The sequence below is a fragment of the Suncus etruscus genome, chromosome 16 (genome assembly GCF_024139225.1).
Source record: "Suncus etruscus isolate mSunEtr1 chromosome 16, mSunEtr1.pri.cur, whole genome shotgun sequence".
Classification (NCBI taxonomy): domain Eukaryota; kingdom Metazoa; phylum Chordata; class Mammalia; order Eulipotyphla; family Soricidae; genus Suncus; species Suncus etruscus.
Genome location: NC_064863.1, coordinates 5,680,305 through 5,697,795, shown reverse-complemented (window position 1 = coordinate 5,697,795; position 17,491 = coordinate 5,680,305). Strand labels below are relative to the sequence as shown.

General features: G+C 39.9%; 1 protein-coding gene and 2 non-coding genes across 3 annotated transcripts in view; all 3 read right to left on the bottom strand.

Moving 5' to 3' along the window:
- Positions 1-17,491, bottom strand: part of RYR3 (ryanodine receptor 3) — a 473,873-nt gene that overhangs the window by 11,324 nt on the left and 445,058 nt on the right. The window contains exons 91-97 of the mRNA XM_049790221.1: positions 16,779-16,860; positions 16,171-16,410; positions 12,594-12,724; positions 1,506-1,548; positions 854-981; positions 449-509; positions 1-147 (exon numbers count right to left, since the gene is read on the bottom strand). Of these exons, the coding sequence (XP_049646178.1) occupies positions 1-147; positions 449-509; positions 854-981; positions 1,506-1,548; positions 12,594-12,724; positions 16,171-16,410; positions 16,779-16,860 (832 nt within the window). The remainder of the gene's footprint in view (positions 148-448; positions 510-853; positions 982-1,505; positions 1,549-12,593; positions 12,725-16,170; positions 16,411-16,778; positions 16,861-17,491) is intronic.
- LOC126032872 (U5 spliceosomal RNA) lies at positions 2,776-2,890 on the bottom strand. Its single transcript, XR_007504033.1, has one exon. It is a non-coding gene; the product is annotated as a U5 spliceosomal RNA (small nuclear RNA).
- LOC126032830 (U2 spliceosomal RNA) lies at positions 8,461-8,651 on the bottom strand. Its single transcript, XR_007504007.1, has one exon. It is a non-coding gene; the product is annotated as a U2 spliceosomal RNA (small nuclear RNA).

The window sequence follows — 17,491 nt, the reverse complement described above, 5'->3', positions numbered from 1 at the left end:
CTGTTTGCCGTTGTGAGTTACAGATGATAGGATAGTTCTCAGAGTCTTGAAGCCCATCGCAATGTCCAGTAGGTGAGCAGCAAAGAAAAAGTTGTTGTAGTGGCCCAGGATTGACATGGTGGTGTACCAGGCAAGGTAGAGAAAGGACTGTGGGGAAGAAGGACTTTTGTAGTTTTCTAGCATTTGCATCTTAGGCTGTGCTCCTTAAGGTACAGAGTTAAGCTGGGTTACTGTGATCTGCATGTGCCTTATACTAGTGTACAAGAGGGTTGTCCCTCAGCCCCTTTCAGACACTCTAAAGGAGTAGTTCCTGAATTCTTCTGGGTATCCTGCTCAATATAAGCAGAATTATATTGCTTATATTGAGCAATGCAATCTAAGGTCTATTGACAGCTTTTTACCCACAGCACCGAACCTTGCAACCTTGCCTTTCCAGAGTCATACGTACATTATCTGTAAAAACGACTCCCAGCTTCCAGATATAATACTTCATGTCGATAGAACTCAGCCTAAAGGGGAACAAATGATTAAAATTTATAAGTTTCAGCATTAAGTGTTTAAGAAGGAGAAAAAATAAAAATGTTTCTTTCAAGTTTTAAAATCTAAATATGGTTCTGAGCTCTCAAGTCATTTATGCTCCCCAGGAGACTGAGAATAAGTTGATCACACCACTTTCTATTTTAATTATTCCCTTTCACACAGTGTTCTCTCAGTCAGTGTCTTCCAACCTGGGAGAAATTCCTAAGTCTTCAAGAACAAAGGCTCAACTGCCTTGCCCTGGGGTGCTCTAGAACAGATCTGGGAAAACCACAACTTAGTGAAGACTTTGGGTTTGAACTTCCAAACTCTGTACCACGACATGAGAGAGGCCGCTTCAGCTTTAGTTTCTTCCACTGGGCTAAAGTCAAGGGCATTTTTGTCCAAACCCAGGAGTTCAGCAATGCGGTCTGCTCCATAGAGGTCTCCATACTTGTTGATCACCTAAAGCAATGAAAGCCAAAAGCCAGAGAGGATGGGGGGTCAGGGGGTGAACTTGGGTCACAAGGTGGGCTCTTTCGGAGTTAATAAAGACAATTCAAGATGCAAGAGGAAAGGGAGGAGGAAAAAACAACTCTTCAGACAACAGAAGGGATAGCACAAATGAAAGCTGCTTTTTCAAGCTGGTATTTTTGAGGGGAGAGGAAAAACTGAGTATGCAGCAAATGATTCTGAATTAACTAAGGGAGATAGATTGTAGGAAATAAACCAAATAAACTCCTCATATAAATCTCTCCTGTGACTTTTTCTTGAAACTACAGTTAAAGCAACATAAAACTTATCCAGCTATTATTTGTACATAGCTTTTAAAAAGTGCATTTCTCATTGGAGTAAGGCACTCGTTTTGCCTATGATCAACCTCAGTTGGATCCCAGCACAGCGTATGGTCCCCCACATATCACTGGGTATAACAACAGAACAGAGGTATTTTAGTGGTCCTAGAGCACATTCCCACAGACAAGGTATACCTTTCTCTTTACAAACTTGTCCCAGTAGTTATTCGGAAAAGACCTGAAAAAAGAAAGAAGAAAGGAGTTTAACATCAAGGCAACCACATCACGAAATGAGTGTCTAGATTTATGATCTCTCTGACTTCCGTCTTGCTCACAGAAGAATTCGAGGCATGATTGAAGTTCAGAGTCACCCCAGGTCTGATCTACAATTTCATAATTTTTCTCTGACTTCTGAAACACTTGAATAGCTACAGTGCATGTTCTGTGTCAAAGTTAGGCTAAGAGCCAGGAACTATGGCAGCAAACTCAATAAGCAGATGTTTCTTGAGCCTTTTTTTGGTCTCTAGAGTGTCTAGGAAACAAATCTGTAGGAAGCACATGCATTCCAACCAGATGAATGAAGTCAAACTGAGTTGTCAATAATAAGTAGGGCCTGGGCAATACAATAGTATAGATAAGATATTGGCTATGAAATTTCCAGTCTAGGAATCCCCTTTTATTTGTGTTGCTTTTAAAAAAAGACCTGTAGTATTCTATATTCTATACCCTTTTAACTTTTGTGGGACCAGTTTTCTTCAGGGAAATAGAAGGTACCGTAGTTAGTTACCTGTGCCGTCTGGCGGTAGGTCCTTGTGCCATCCCTAAACTCACAGCAGGAATTTCAACTTGGTAGTTTGGACCAGCTCAAATGTAAATCATTTCTAATTGTTAAAATCAAGAAAGAATTGATGGCCATTTTCATCTAAGTACAAAACCCATTGAACTTATTTTGCTGTTCTTCAGAATGATTAAGCCCAGGGGAGGGGGTGTGTTAGGGAGAATATTGTTCCTTGTGAGGTGAGATTGCAGTCCTTAGTTTATCAGTTCTTATTCCCATTTTTTATTACTCGAATCATTCTGGTTAGTTCTGGAACATAACAGTCTCATGTAAGTTGATGAAGATGTGGGTGCTTCCTATTCAAAGATTTTTCATAGAAAAATATTTTAAGTAATATATTTAAACAAGATTAAAAACATGTTTGTAGTTTTAGTTATAAATAAGAACAATCCCCTTCACCAGTACAACATTCCCACCACCAATGACCCCCAGTTCCCTCAACCCCTGCCTGTATTCAAGACAGGCATTCTATTTCTCTTACTACTATTGACATGATAGTTGTCAGTATAGTTATTTCTTTAACTGAACTCACCACTCTTTGTGGAAAGCTTCATATCATAGATCAGTCATTTTGACCCTCATCTCTCTGTCTCTGTGTATTAGTACAATAATGTCTTTTTTTTTTTCAGCCTTACCGAAGCAAGACCTCAAAAAATTGGTTACGACTCAGAATTGTTCCTCTCCACGGAAATCTTTAGTAAAAGGCGAAAGATTTATGCGATCTGGAGAGAAACCAGAGTATACAATAATGTCTTTTATTTTTCTTAAAACCCATAGATGAGTGAGACTATTCTATGTCTTCCTTTCTCCTTCTGACTTTTTTCTCTCAGCATAATAGTTTGCATGTGCATCCATGCATAGAAAAATTTCATAACTTTATTTATCCTGACGGCTGCATAGTATTCCATTGTGTATATGTACTACAGTTTCTTTAGCCATTCATTTGTTGTTGGGCATCTTGGATGCTTCCAGATTCTGGCTATTGTAAATTGCACTGCAATGAATATAGGTGTGCAGATGGCATTTTTATGTTGTGTTTTTGTGTTCCTAGGGTATATTCCTAGGAGTGGTATAGCTAGATCATATAGGAGCTCAATTTCCAGTCTTTTGAGATTCTCCATGTTATTTTCCATAAAGGATTAACTAGACAGCATTCCCACCAGCAGTGAATGAGAGTTCCTTTCTCTCCACATTCTCTCCACCACTTATTGTTCTTGTTCTTTGTGATGTATGCCAGTCTCTGTGGTGTGAGATGGTACCTCATTGTTGTTTTGATTTGCGTCTCCCTGATGATTAGTGATGTCGAGCATTTTTTCATGTGTCTTTTGGTCCTTTGTATTTCTTCTTTAAGGAATTGTCTGTTCGTTTCTTCTCCCCATTTTTTTTTTACAATTTCATTGCATTTATTAGTTTAACAAGATATGGTTATATTTTCTGCTATAAAAGCAAATTCAGTAAATATTTTTCAAAGAAAAATAATCACATAGTTAAATTAAGAAAATGAGATTTTTTTCACGTTAAATTCTGTCAGTACCTTGTATATCTTCTATATTAGCCCCTTATCTGGTGATTATTGGGTGAATAGTTTTTCCCATTCTGTGGGTGGCTTTTGTATTCTAGTCACTATTTCCATTGAGGTGCAGAAGCTTCTCAGCTTAATATAGTTCCATTTGTTTATCTTTGCTTCCACTTTTTTGGAGAGTGCTTTTTCCTCCTTGAAGATGCCTTTAGTCTCAATGTCATAGAGTGTTTTACCTACGTATTGTTCTATATACCTCATGGTTCCAGGTCTGATATCAAGGTCTTTAATCCATTTGGTTTGACCTTTGTGCATGGTGATAGATGGAGGTCTGAGTTTGCTTTTTTGCATGTGGCTGACCAGTTCTCCCAGCACCACTTGTTGAAGAGGCTTACCTTACTTCATTTTGCATTTCTTGCCTCATTATCGAAGATTAATGACTGTAAGTGTGGGAACATTCTCTGAATATTCATCTATTTCACTGATCTGAGGGTTTGTCTTTATTCCAATACTATACTGTTTTAGTGACTATCACTTTGTAGTACAATTTAAAGTCAGGGAAAGTGATGCCTCCAATCTTCTTTTTCCTCGGGGTTGCTTTAGCTATTTGTGGGTGTTTATTGTTCCAAGTGAATTTCAGGAGAGTTTGATCTGCTTTGAGAATGTCATGTGTATCCTTAGGGGAATTGCATTAAATGTGTACGGTGCTTTGGGAGTATTGCCATTTTAATTATATTAATCCCTCCCAATCCATAAAAAGGGTGTGTGTGGTTTCATTTTCTTGTTTCCTCTTTTAATTCTTGAAACAGTGTTTTGTAGGTTTCTTTATAGAAGGTCCTTCACCTCTTTAGTTAATTTGACTTCAAGGTATTTGAGTTTGTGTAGCACTAATTTTTTTTTTTTTTTGGTTTTTCGGGCCAAACCCGTTTGATGCTCAGGGGTTACTCCTGGCTAAGTGCTCAGAAATTGCCCCTGGCTTGGGGGGACAATATGGGATGCCGGGGGATTGAACCACGGTCCTTCCTTGGCTAGCGCTTGCAAGGCAGACACCTTACCTTTAGCGCCACCTCGCTGGCCCCAATTGTGTAGCAGTAATGTTAATGGGATTGTTTTTTTTAATGTCAATTTCTTCTCTATCATTATTTGTATATAAGAATGCCATTGACTTTTGCATGTTAATGTTGTAGCCTACCACTTTGTTTTATGAATCTATTGTTTCTAGAAGTTGTTTGGTAATGTCTCTTAGGGTTTTCTTAATATAGTAGCAGGTCATCTGCAAACAGTGAGAAATTGACTTCTTCCTTTCCTATCTGAATGCATTTGATAACTTTTTCTTGCCTAATTGCTATGGCAAGAACTTCCAGCACTATGTTGAATAGGAGTGGTGAGAGGGGGAAGCCTTGTCTTATACCAGATCTTAGAGGAAAGGCTTTTAGTTTATCCCCATTGAGAATAATATTTGTCATTGGCTTGTGGTAGATGGCCTTGATTAATTGAGAAAAGTTCCTTCCATTTCCATCTTGAGAGTTTTTATCATGAATAGGTGTTGGACCTTATTGAATACTTTCTCTGCATCTATTGATATTGATCTATTGGTATATGATTTATATTTTTCCTTTTATTGATATGGTGTATTAGGTTGATTAATTTACATATGTTAAACTATCCTTGAATTTCTGGAATGAAACCTACTTGGTTGTGGTGTGTGACCTTGATGAGGCATTGGATCCTATTTGCCAGGATTTTGTTGAGGATCTTTGTATCTGTGTTCATCTAGGATATTGGTCTGTAATTTTCTTTTTTGCCAGCATCTCTGTCTGGTTTTGGTATCAGGGTGATGTTAGCTTCATAAAAATCTATTTGATGCCAAGATCGCGATTTACAGATGACTGGCTGATAGAACCATTACCGGACTGTATGTATCCTGGGACCAATAAAAAAAGCCCTAGTCTAGGGTTTGAACTACGGCCTGCACAACAACCATGATCTCTAGTTCCAGAGGTCTGTCTGAGACAATTGCAATGGAATGAGTTTTCTGGAAACAACAAAAGATGCTATCCCAGGCCCCATCCTAGGATCAGCACAAAGACCAAGGCCACCAACCACAGAAAATGGATTAAAATGACACGGAGGGAACAGAACTTCTAGAACCACAAAGAAAGACTTCATAAGTTCCACTCCCTGACCTATGCAGACACCGAGATCTCTAGATACAGAGGTCTGATTTTATCACCCAGGACGGAGCAGAAGTCTTCCATATACCACAAAAGCACCAAGGGGAGAGTAAATAAATCTGAAAGGAGTCTATAGTTAATCCCCTGACAATATTCTTCAAGGGTGGAGAAACCATGTTTCTCTTAGGCCAAGAAAATTCCTTTTCGAATGACCCCAATATTTACTATGCCTGTGCAGGAGGGAAGAAAAAAGAAAAAAAAAGGCAAAAAGCACAATTTTTTTTTATTTATTTATCTAGTTTTTGTCGATTTATTTGTTTTGGTGTGGTTATTGAAGTTGTTGTCTCCGTTCATATTTATTTTTTTCTTCTTCCTTTATGTGCTCTGCCATGTTTTATATCTCAAGACCATGGCCTTTATGTGGTGCTTATCTTTATTGTTGGAGTGTTCACTGGATGTTTTATTTGACACTTCTTTTTGTACTGTTGTGGTGTTCCACCTCCTTTTTTTTTTTTTTTTTTTTTTTTTTTTTTTGGTTTTTGGGCCACACCCGGTAACACTCAGGGGTTACTCCTGGCTATGCGCTCAGAAGTTGCTCCTGGCTTGGGGGACCATATGGGACACCGGGGGATCGAACCGCGTTCCGTCCAAGGCTAGCGAAGGCAAGGCAGGCACCTTACCTTTAGCGCCACCGCCCGGCCCCGTTCCACCTCCTTTTTCCCATTCGTCTCTCAAAACTAGGATGAGAGCTTCCAGAAGGACTCCGCCCATTTTCGGTATATTTGATTTTTCCCCCAGTTTATTACTTTTCTCTTCTTCAAACAAAACCACATAATTTGAACTATCTAGTCCTGCCTCCCAAGTAGAGTGGGAAATAAGGGAAGTACCAAGACCAAACAGGTGTAGGACCACTAAGTAGTTAGCTAGGCACAGAGGGGACCACTTATTCTGGCAGCCTGGGGGTGAGGGAGGAGGATTATGGAGGTAGGACAATTCGATGATGGGAATTCCCCTGATTTTATGTTAATATGTACCTAAAATATTATTGTCAATGATATGTAAGCCACTGTGATTAAAATAAAAATTATATTAAAAAATCTATTTGAGAGTGATATTCCTTAAAGAGCCTGAAAAGGATTGGTAGTAGTTTCTCTGGAAAGGTTTGAAGGAGTTCATTAGTGAATCCATCTGGGCCTGGGCTTTTGTTTATAGGAAGACTTTTGATTACCATTTTAATTTCCTCAATAGTGATGGGTCTGTTTAGATATGCTATATCATCCTGTTTCAACCATGGAAGATGATAAGATCCCCAAAATTTATCTATTTCATCCAAGTGGCATAGAGTTTCTCAAAGTAGTCTTTGATTACCCTTTGGATCTCTGTATTATCTGTAGCAATCTCTCCCTTTTCATTTCTAGTCCAGTTTATTATGTATCTCTTCCTTCCTTTTTGAATTTTGCTAGTGGTATATCCATCTTTTGTTACTTTTTCAAAGAACCAAATTTTGCTTTTATTGACCTTTCAGATTTCTATTTTCATCTGTTCACATTCTTTGAGTATTTTTTCCATTGTCTAATCATTTGCTTTAAGGCTCTTTTCCAATCTCTTCTGTTGTATGGAGTTGTTCTGCATTTGATCTTCCAGCTCACTGATTCTGTGATTGGCTGCTGTTACCCTGCTGGAGAGGCTTTCCATTGAGGTTTTGATTTCATCTACCAAGTTTTTCAGCCCTGTTGTTTCAGATTGGAGTTTTCTTATTTCTATCTTTGTGGTCTGTTCTGCTTGATCTATGCTTTCTTTGAGTTCTGTGAACATCTTCCATATTCTCTAAGCTCCTTATCTGAGAGACTAACTCGATGGTTGGCACTTTTCAGTCATCAGAACTACCATCTTCATTCTCTATGCATGGTATTGACCTGTATTGTTTCCCCATTGTCACACCTGTGTGTGATGTTTTCTGTTGTTTTTTGTTTTTGTTTTTGGGCCACACCCAATGATGCTCAGGTGTTACACCTGGCTATGCACTAAGAAACTGTTCCAGCTTGGGGGCCATATAGAATGCCGGGGATCAAATCTAGGTCCGTCCTGGGTCAGCCGAATGCAAGGCAACCCCCTATCACTGTGCTATTGCTCGGGCCCCTGTAGTGTGATGTTTTCTGCGTGTTGTGCTAGGGTTCATTGAGTAGAAGATGTGTGCAGCCATAGAGCAAAGCGGATCAGCCTGGTTTTTAACTCCACCCTTCTTGGGCAGTTCTAGTTCACCTCCAATCATGTAGCTTCCACAGATGCTTCTGGGCAAGATTGGTCCCAAAACTGCAGCCAAATGATCAGGCAGAAATCGCAGCTATTGGTCAGCCAAAAGCCACTTGCAATGGCATTCAGTGGCAATCTGCTCACAGACTATTCTTTTTTTTGGGGGGTGGGGGCACACCCGTTTGATGCTCAGGAGTTACTCCTGGCTAAGCGCTCAGAAATTGCCCCTGGCTTGGGGGGACCATGTGGGACGCCGGGGGATCGAACCACGGTTCTTCCTTGGCTAGCGCTTGCAAGGCAGACACCTTACCTCTAGCGCCACCTCACCGGCCCCCATAGACTATTCTTTTTTTTAACCCCCCTTAGAGGGGGTGCACCGTTCCCGGAGGTACTGCAATACCGGGTCGATGCGCGGAGCGGACGGAGCAAGCTCCTCTTCCGACTCCCAGCTCCAAAAATCCATTTAATATATTGTCCTCGGATGGAGGACGCATCAGATATTAAACTGATAAGAACAGATACTACACTTGATCTTAGCCAAAAGGCCGAGAAGCGATCCATAGACTATTCTTAAGAGTAGTGCCAATCTCTCTGAATATGGCAGTAATCTTAGAAAAATGTGTTCTTGACAGTAAAGCGGTTTGTTTGTCTTAAACATCCAAATGCCACCAAAAGCTAAAGCAAATGCTAGGTTTATAGAGTACACTGTTATTGTCTGTCTCTGAGGAATGCAAAGAATTAATTTGACTTTTTCTTTTGTAGGTTTTTCTGCTACTTGTTTTTATTTTCTTCTGCTATTTGTTTTCTTCCCTTCATTTAGAATCTAAAATAACAAGTAAAAATCAAGGCAGGTTTCCTTTGTCCACTGGATACCTCTTTTATTTTGAATCATTTATATGTATATTTACATATGTATATAGTCAGTAACATACAAAACAACCTTAGTAACATTGCACTAAATAGAAAAGTTTACACATGAATCTGAAGAGCCACTAACTGAAGATACTGAGCTAGATTATTTCCCAGATGAGCATCCCTGGGTGTCTGCATATTGATCCCTGACTAGTTAATAAGTCTTTGAGGGTGGAAAAGCATTTTTTCTTGGTAATGTGCCTTACAATGTAGAATAGATTAATAAACAGCAAATAGATGATTAAGGAAAATAATAGAATGTATTGCATATCTTTAGTAATCAGGGCAAAACTAGAGAATTGCTCTTTCACACCTACTGGATTGACAAAATAATCTGGCACTAACAGGTTCTGACAAACAGGAAGAGATGAACTCTGATATAGGACTGATTGGAACACACAATTTCATGTTTGTTTACTCCTACTAGTTAAAAAATTCCTCTCCTGAATCTCTAGAGAAAATTCCTTCATTTTCACAACAGGTCTAAGAAATACTCATAGCATTTGTAATAGCCATTGGTGTTGACATGACCAGTACTGGAACAATGAATCTATAATATACTGATATAATACCAGTTCTGAAAACAACAAAACAATGGCTATCCATATCAGCAAACGAGTTCTCACATAGACTGCTGAGCAAATGATTTAAGTAGCAACACAAATTGTACATTTATATAATGCTCAAAAACAGCCAAAAATAAAACTGTCTAAATATACTTATTAGAGGGGTAAATTATTCATAGAATATCACCAAGGTCTGAAGAATATCTAGCAGGTGGTTTGAAAGGATGGATCAGGGAGAATAATATCAAGGACTTTGAAGCTTTCACTACTAATCTATTTCTTCAACTTTTGGTTCGTTTTTGTTTTTGTTTTAGTTTTTTGTGGTTTTTGGGTCACACCCGGCAGTGCTCAGGGGTTACTCCTGGTTTCATGCTCAGAAATTGCTCCTGGCAGGCACGGGGGACCATATGGGATGCCGGGATTCGAACTGATGACCTTCTGCATGAAAGGCAAATGCCTTACCGCCATGCTATCTCTCCGGCCCCTTGGTTCATTTTTTAAATGAAAATTTAAAAGCTACATAAACAGTTTATGTATTTTTTATGCATTTATATTTAACACAAGAATGAAAAGGCTATCTTCCATGATATATGCTTATTTTTTAATAAAAGAAAACAGGCTAAAAAGAAATACATGTGATATATGCCATTGTAAAAATTTAAAAAATCCATGTATGCATTTTTAATTATGGAAATTTAAGATGCTGCACTTGAGTTTCAGCAAATATTTAATACATTTTCATTGAACCACAGGAGTTACATATTTACAAAGTTATTAATGGTTAGGTTTCAGTCATACAATGTTCCAGAATCCATACCTTTACCAGAGCTCATTTTGCCACTCTCTCTATAACAGACATTTTGCTTCTCTCTCATTTTCTCTCTCTTCTCGTTTTGTTCCCTTTTAGGCACTTTTGTTTACAATCCTGTTACTAACGGGTTATGATGCATACCACTTTTCCTTTCAGCACCCAGTTCTTGTCCAGAGTGATCATTTCCAACTATCACTGTCATACTGCTCCCTCCTCTGTCCTAACTGCATTCCCTACTCTTTGTGGCAAGCTTCCTCTGATGGATCAGTCCTCTTGGTCCTCTTGTCTTTGGGTATTATTACCATACTGCGTTTCTTTTTTAATATCCCTCTAATGACTCTGACTCTCTTCATTCAGCATAATGATCTCCATGTCTACCCATGTATAACATAACATATTTCATTTTTTCCTAATGTTTACATAATATTTCCTTATGTAGAAGTACCATAGTTTCTTTATCCACTTATTTGTTCTTAAGCACTTGGATCATTTCCAGATTCTGGCTATTTTGAGTCGTGCTGCAATAAACAAGAACATGAAGACACTTTTTCTGCATTGTGTTTTTGGGCCCTTAGAGTATATTCCCAGAAGTAGTATTTAGTGAATATTCTTGTGATAGTTTAGTATGTTTAATCTTAGAGTGAATTTCTAGAAATAGACTGCCTTTTTTTTTTTTTTAATAGACTGCCTTTTTAATAGGACTTTTTTTGTTTGTTTGTTTTGGGCTACACCTGGTGGTGCTCAGGGCTTACTCCTGGCTCTGTGCTCAGAGATCACTCCTGGTGGGCTCCTGGGAACATATGGGGAATCAGTGATTGCACCCTGGCCCCATGTATGAAAGGCAAGTGCTTTACCCATTGTACTATTGCTCCTGTCCCTTTACTGGGAATTTTTAAGCTGCATAACCTCATGCCATAATGCCACATATTATTTTTGAGTAGCTATAGGAAATGTATTCCAAAATTAAAGTATACAGAACAAATCTGTGGTTTAATGTAAATGGATTAGAAACATCTTAATAGTTTTTTTGAAGGAATGTTGGGGCTTGTTCTGCCTCATAAATTGAGGGGGAAAATGGATGGTACCAGAAACAGTCATATGAACATTGAGTAGAAATAAAAAATGATCAGACTTAAGCACTGTTGTGTATGTAAACATTTTAATGGGATTATTATGTTACTGACCCTACCCTGATTGGTGATTTGCCCTACCTAGGGTGTGACCTAGCATTCTGCTCCCACCCTACGGTGGTACCTGATTCTGCTCCCACCATTGGGTGGTACCTGATCCCACCATTGGATGGTACCTGATTCTGGGGAATAAAAACAAGGGTCTGTGGAAGGCGAGGGGCTTTTTGGCTGGAACTGATACTGAGGCTTTTGGCTTCAGTCTTGTCCTCTGAATAAAGCTAATATTTCCACAAGCCTGACTGTCTTCAAGCTGTTTACCCACCACTTCACCTCAGAACCGCCAGCTGAACAGGGTGGTAGATGCGTGCTCCGAGCTGGAGGGGAAAGACCTCATCCTCCATACCTTCATCAGTCAACCTCTTCAGGGGCTGACTTGCAACAAAACACCAAACCCAAAGTGAACAACAACAGAATCAAAACCCAATCTTCAACAAGCTATACCCAGAGGGGACCAGTTATACTAGCAGCTGGGAGGGGGTCAAAAAAAGGAGGATACTGGGAACAGGGTTGGAGGGAGGACAACACTGGTGGTAGGACTACCCTGGATTCATTGTCACTATGTACCTTAAATATTACCATGAAAGACTTGTAATTCACATTGGTCACAATAAAAAGTATTAAAAAAAGGGAAAAAAGATCTTAACCTCATAAAGTTGATATGAAATTAAGTTATACAACACTAATAAAGTTTCCAGCTCATCATCAACAACAACAACCAAAAAAAAAAACAACTCTGTCCTTCAGGTATAGGACACTTTTTTTGAAAAGGCAAAGGGAAGGAAGGGCTGAGAATATGGCTCAAAAAGAAAAATATGCCCTGCATGTGCAGGATCCCAAGTTTGATACCCAGCCCCATGGCACTGCATGAATCTGAGTCTTGGCCTCTATTTAAAACAAAGGCAGGAGAGAAAACAAGTCCCAGAAACCCAAGGAAAATTGCACCTATCTAAGGGCAATAGAAAAGATGGTGGCCTCTCTGTAGAAGAAACTTTTCTTTTAGGGGATGGAGGAGGCACTTACGGTGTATTGATTACCAGACGGTCCCATTGGCCCTTGATGTCATCTTCAGATGGCTGTTCAGTGATATACAGGCCATCAAACTCCAGCTTCCTGGCAATCTCTTTTTCCCTTTTAAACACCACTAAAGGTACCTATGAATGGGAAGACAGTTAATTCAGAGAAGGTTTTCTGAATAAACACCCATCCACAGCACTTCTCCCAAATTAGCCTTCCAGACTCAGGCCATCAGTCTCTTTGTAGTGGAGGTCTTACGGTGCTGTGTGTTAAGTCTATTTAACAAAATAGAACTCCTCTCACTCCGTTGATCAAAAGCTGACCTGATTTGGATCATCATTCAAAGTTTGGGTGAAATAGTTGGTATTGATTCAAAATGGACTTCTGGATACTTAGAGAGAAGGTTGTATTTGGATGAGTCTCTTGTTGAGTGAGATATCATAGCTAGAGATGAATCAAGCCTTAAAAATGACAAACACAGGGGCTGAAGCGGTGACACAAGTGGTAGGGTATTTGCCTTGCACGCGCTAACCTAGGACGGACTGTGGTTTGATCCCCCAACGTCCCATATGGTCCCCCAAACTAGGAGCAATTTCTGAGTGCATAGCCAGGATTAACCCCTGAGCATCACTGGGTGTGGCCCAAAAAACCAAAACTAACCCCCCCCCCAAAAAAAAGACAAACACTATTCTAGAGTTGACTGGCCAGTCATAAAGAATACCATAGAAGGTTTTACCTCACTTCCGAGTTTAGGGTCAGAGTCAACTCATAGCTCAGACGTTTTGGTTAATAAAACATGGTTTGATAAAATGGAAGGATTTGCTAGATCATAGATAGAGACTTAAGATTTTCTTTTGGAGAAGAGCTCTTGTCAGTGAAGAGTACCCTTATCCATTCTCTGTTCTCATGCCTGTTTTCTGGCATTTGCAACTGATTCTAGTCTAAAAATGGTGGCATGGCTTTAAAGACCCACTACCAAGGAGGTCCACGAGATGATCCACTTCTCCTAGCTATTACTACCCATGCACTCTAAAAAAAGGGACAGAGAGGGCAGAGGATACTAGTGAAATTCCAGGAAAGGAGAAGAAGGACTAGCTAGAAAAGCTTAATTAATGGTTTAATTAAGGCTTCTTAATTTACGTGGGAAGCCACTGGCAATATTTTTGAGATTCCGATCTTCAACTTGTTTCTTCCAAAAACGGTCTCAAAAGTCATGTTATCTATCTACCCCAAATAGCTGGATTAATTCTTAGACAAACAAAGACAATTTATACAATTATTTGTAAAGTGTCCTCTCTTGCCATTTTTTTCTTTAACAACACAACACTGAACAAATGAAAGACTCCCAATGGGGAGGTGGCAAAGCCTAATAATAGGCATTGTACACGGTGAGGAATCGATGATTGCCATTAGTTAATGGAGGACGTGGGAGGAAGCCAGATAAAACTGCTCTGACTAATATCTGTTGTATTTTGAAATGACTTTGAATAACAATAATAATATCAAGCTTTAGAGCAGCACTGATCTCTGGGATTTGAAACTATCCCCCTCCCCATCCATCTTGTGGAGTTTGTATTTCCTTGTCAATAAAACTTGAACATTTTAGCCCGAGACAGTGTTTCACATTTTTTTCCCCAGGTCATCATTATAACTTCATCTCATCCCACAAGCTGAGTTCTAGGATGGTGAACTTTAAAGATTGTAGTTTAAATACATTTTTTTTACTATGCTGAATTGAGGGAAGAAAGAAAAGAGATCTTTTACCTTAAGATGTCTACTGTAGCAGAGTTCAATCTCTCAGCCATTCAATTCTCTCACCAATCTGCCTGCATGAATGTGCAGTATTGAACAGTCTGCCAGCCTCTAAACTTTGGTGCCTGTTCATGGAGCTCTTTTTTATGAGGAGTGAGGGAAACTGCACATGTGCATGGCTAGTGCAAAGCATCAGTGGAAAAATGATTCTGAGTTTGTCACTAAGTTTTGGCCTGATTTATTATGTTTCAGTGCTGACTACACTAGTGAATACTTTATATTTTGTTATTTCACATAGTTAAAATCTAGGTTTTTTTTTGTTTTGTTGTTGTTTTGGGGGCCACACCTGGTGTTGCTCAGGGGTTCCTCCTGGCTGTCTGCTCAGAAATAGTTCCTGGCAGGCACGGGGGACCATATGGGACACCGGGATTCGAACCAACCACCTTTGGTCCTGGATCGGCTGCTTGCAAGGCGAACGCCGCTGTGCTATCTCTCTGGGCCAAAAATCTAGTTTTTTAAAAATCATTTTTTTTTGAAGGGGGCATGCCTGGTGATGCTTAGGGCTAACTCTTGGATCTATGCTTAAGGTTCATCATCTGTGGTGGCAGGAATCAAATTGGGGTACCAGTGTCTAAGGTAAGCAACTTCATCCCTGCATTATATAAAGCCTAATAATTTTTGAAAGGTGAAGCAATCATAAAAATTTTGGCATGAGGGTCAGAGTGATAGCACAGTGGGTAGACACTTGTCTTACAAGTGGCCTACCTGGGTTTATTAGATCCCTGTCATCCCATATGGTCTGCTGAGTCTGCCAGAAGTAATTTCTAGTGCAGAGCCAGTGATAAACCCGAAAAGGCACTCAAACAAACAAAAATTTCAGCATGAATACATCTAGAAAATTTAAAAGTATGTGAAGGTTCTACAGTAGTTTTTTTTTCTTTTTTGAGGAAGTGTAGGGCAACTACCCATGATATTTGGCTAACTGGACCAGAGGTTCAGTTCATTTTTTGTTTTTTTTACTCTCCCCCACTTTGTTTTGTTTTTTGTTTTAGGGTCACACCCAAGAGCGCTCAGGGGTTCTCCTGGCTCTGTGCTCAGAAATCGCTCCTGGCAGGCTCTGGGGATCATATGGGAAGCTGGGATTCGAACCCCTGTCAGTCCTGGGTCGGTTGCTTGCAGGGCAAATACCCTACCACTGTGCTATTTCTCTGGCTCCTTTCCCCACATTTTTTAAAATTAAATATATTTTTTAATTTAAAGCATTGTGATTTACTATGTTATTCATCATTACATTTTAGACATATAATCTTACAGCACCAATCACATCACCAGTTTCAATCTCTCTCCACCAAAGTTTCCAGTGTGAACCCTACATGTTCCCCCTCCATAGCCTGCCATCACAACAGGCGTCATTTTAAGTTTGGGTCTCAGAATTTCAGTTTTGCTAACTCCATAGTTTGCATAGTTCTGTCCTTCCTTAATACCACCAATTATAGTGGTTCAGTTCAAAGGCCCAAAGATGCATTGGTATTTAGGTCCTGCAGTGTTTGGGAACCTGCAAAGCCACATTCAGTGATGCTTAGGAGATGACGTGGTGCCAGGTATCAAACCTAGTTGAGTATCTGTCAGGTACACCTCTACTTTTATCCCAGGTAGCTCTGCACATGTGTTGTATCCCAGATGGGGCCCAAGCTACTGCTCCACACATCTTAGAGTAGAAAAGTATTAAGGAACAAAGGTTTGGCTGATTCAAAACCATCAAAGAAACACAAATCCTTCAAGGAAACCTTCTCAAGGAGGCTGATTCCGTTTAGGGGGACCTGAGACTCACCTTCAGGCAGTAATAGCCCACCACACAGACTAAGGAGATGACCGTGTGGATGATAGCCAGGGCCCTCAGCGTAGGAGCCATGTAACCAGTGCTCTCCTGCAGGACAAAGAACACCATGGCTTCCTCCTCCTCCTCCTCGTTGAAGGAATTCCACAGATTGGCAACATCCTCCGTTTCTTCTTCTAAAGGTTCCTCGGTAACCTGGCCCAAGACATGCACTCTTAATAGCAAAAGGAGCCTCTGCCACAGGAATTCCCCCCCAGAGTTCATATTCCTTACATACTGCTAGGCAAGTAGTGCACAGTACTGCTTGCTGAGTAGATGTGTTTGGGGTCCAAGGGGGGGAGAGTGTGAACCTAATTAAGAATTTCTAGAAACTCTACTAAATGCAAAGAAGACTTTGAAAAGACAAGACATGTCTTGAGCCCGAAAAGTGAACACTTATGATGGAGATTGTTCTCTGTGATGTTTAACCCCTATGTTGCAAGATTTGAAAATATAAATGCATGAAGGCCTGAATGCATGCATGAACTCACTGTTTTCATTCTTTCTGAGACACTATAAAACTATGGCTTTGGCTGCCCTTCTCACACAGAGATCTCCCAAACCTGTGAGACTTTCACCCCTGCAGCTCCAACTGCCTGCTTCCTTCCTTCACTGGGATGGTTCTCTGCAGGCACCTTATCTTCACTGTGTTTTAGAGCAAGGTTTGCCGCACTCGTCTACTGACGAGTGGGTTTTACTTCTATGTGCTACATACGAAGACACGATTTGTTGAGTGGATGCTCAGTTTAATATAGATGAAGGAATCCTTTGTAAAAATTAACTTCTTTTATTTATTTTTGGTTTTGGGAGGGCACATCCAACTCTGTTCAGGCATCACTCCTGGTGATACCTGCAACCATATTTGGTGCCAGGGACTGAGCTGAGATTAGCTGCGTGCAAGGGAAGCACCTTATCCACTGTACTATCTTTTGAGTCCTGAAACGACATTTTTTAATTAAGAGAAGCAAGAGATGACTAGTTGAGGGGCTAGAGAGGTAGCAAAGTGGGTAGCCAATTTGGGTTTGATGTTTGGTGCCCCACATGGTTCCCTAAACTCGGCAGGAATAATTTCGAGCACAGAACCAGGAGTAATCGCCGAGTATGACTGGATGTGGCCCCAAAATAAAAATAAATAGACTCATTGATTAGAGGTTATGATTAGATCATTGATGAGAGAATGTAGGAGTTCCCTTCATTAATCAGTTTTCCTTGACGTTATTATGGCCTAAAGTGTGCCTATCAGTTCACTAATATTCAGAACTTTCATTTAATGTAT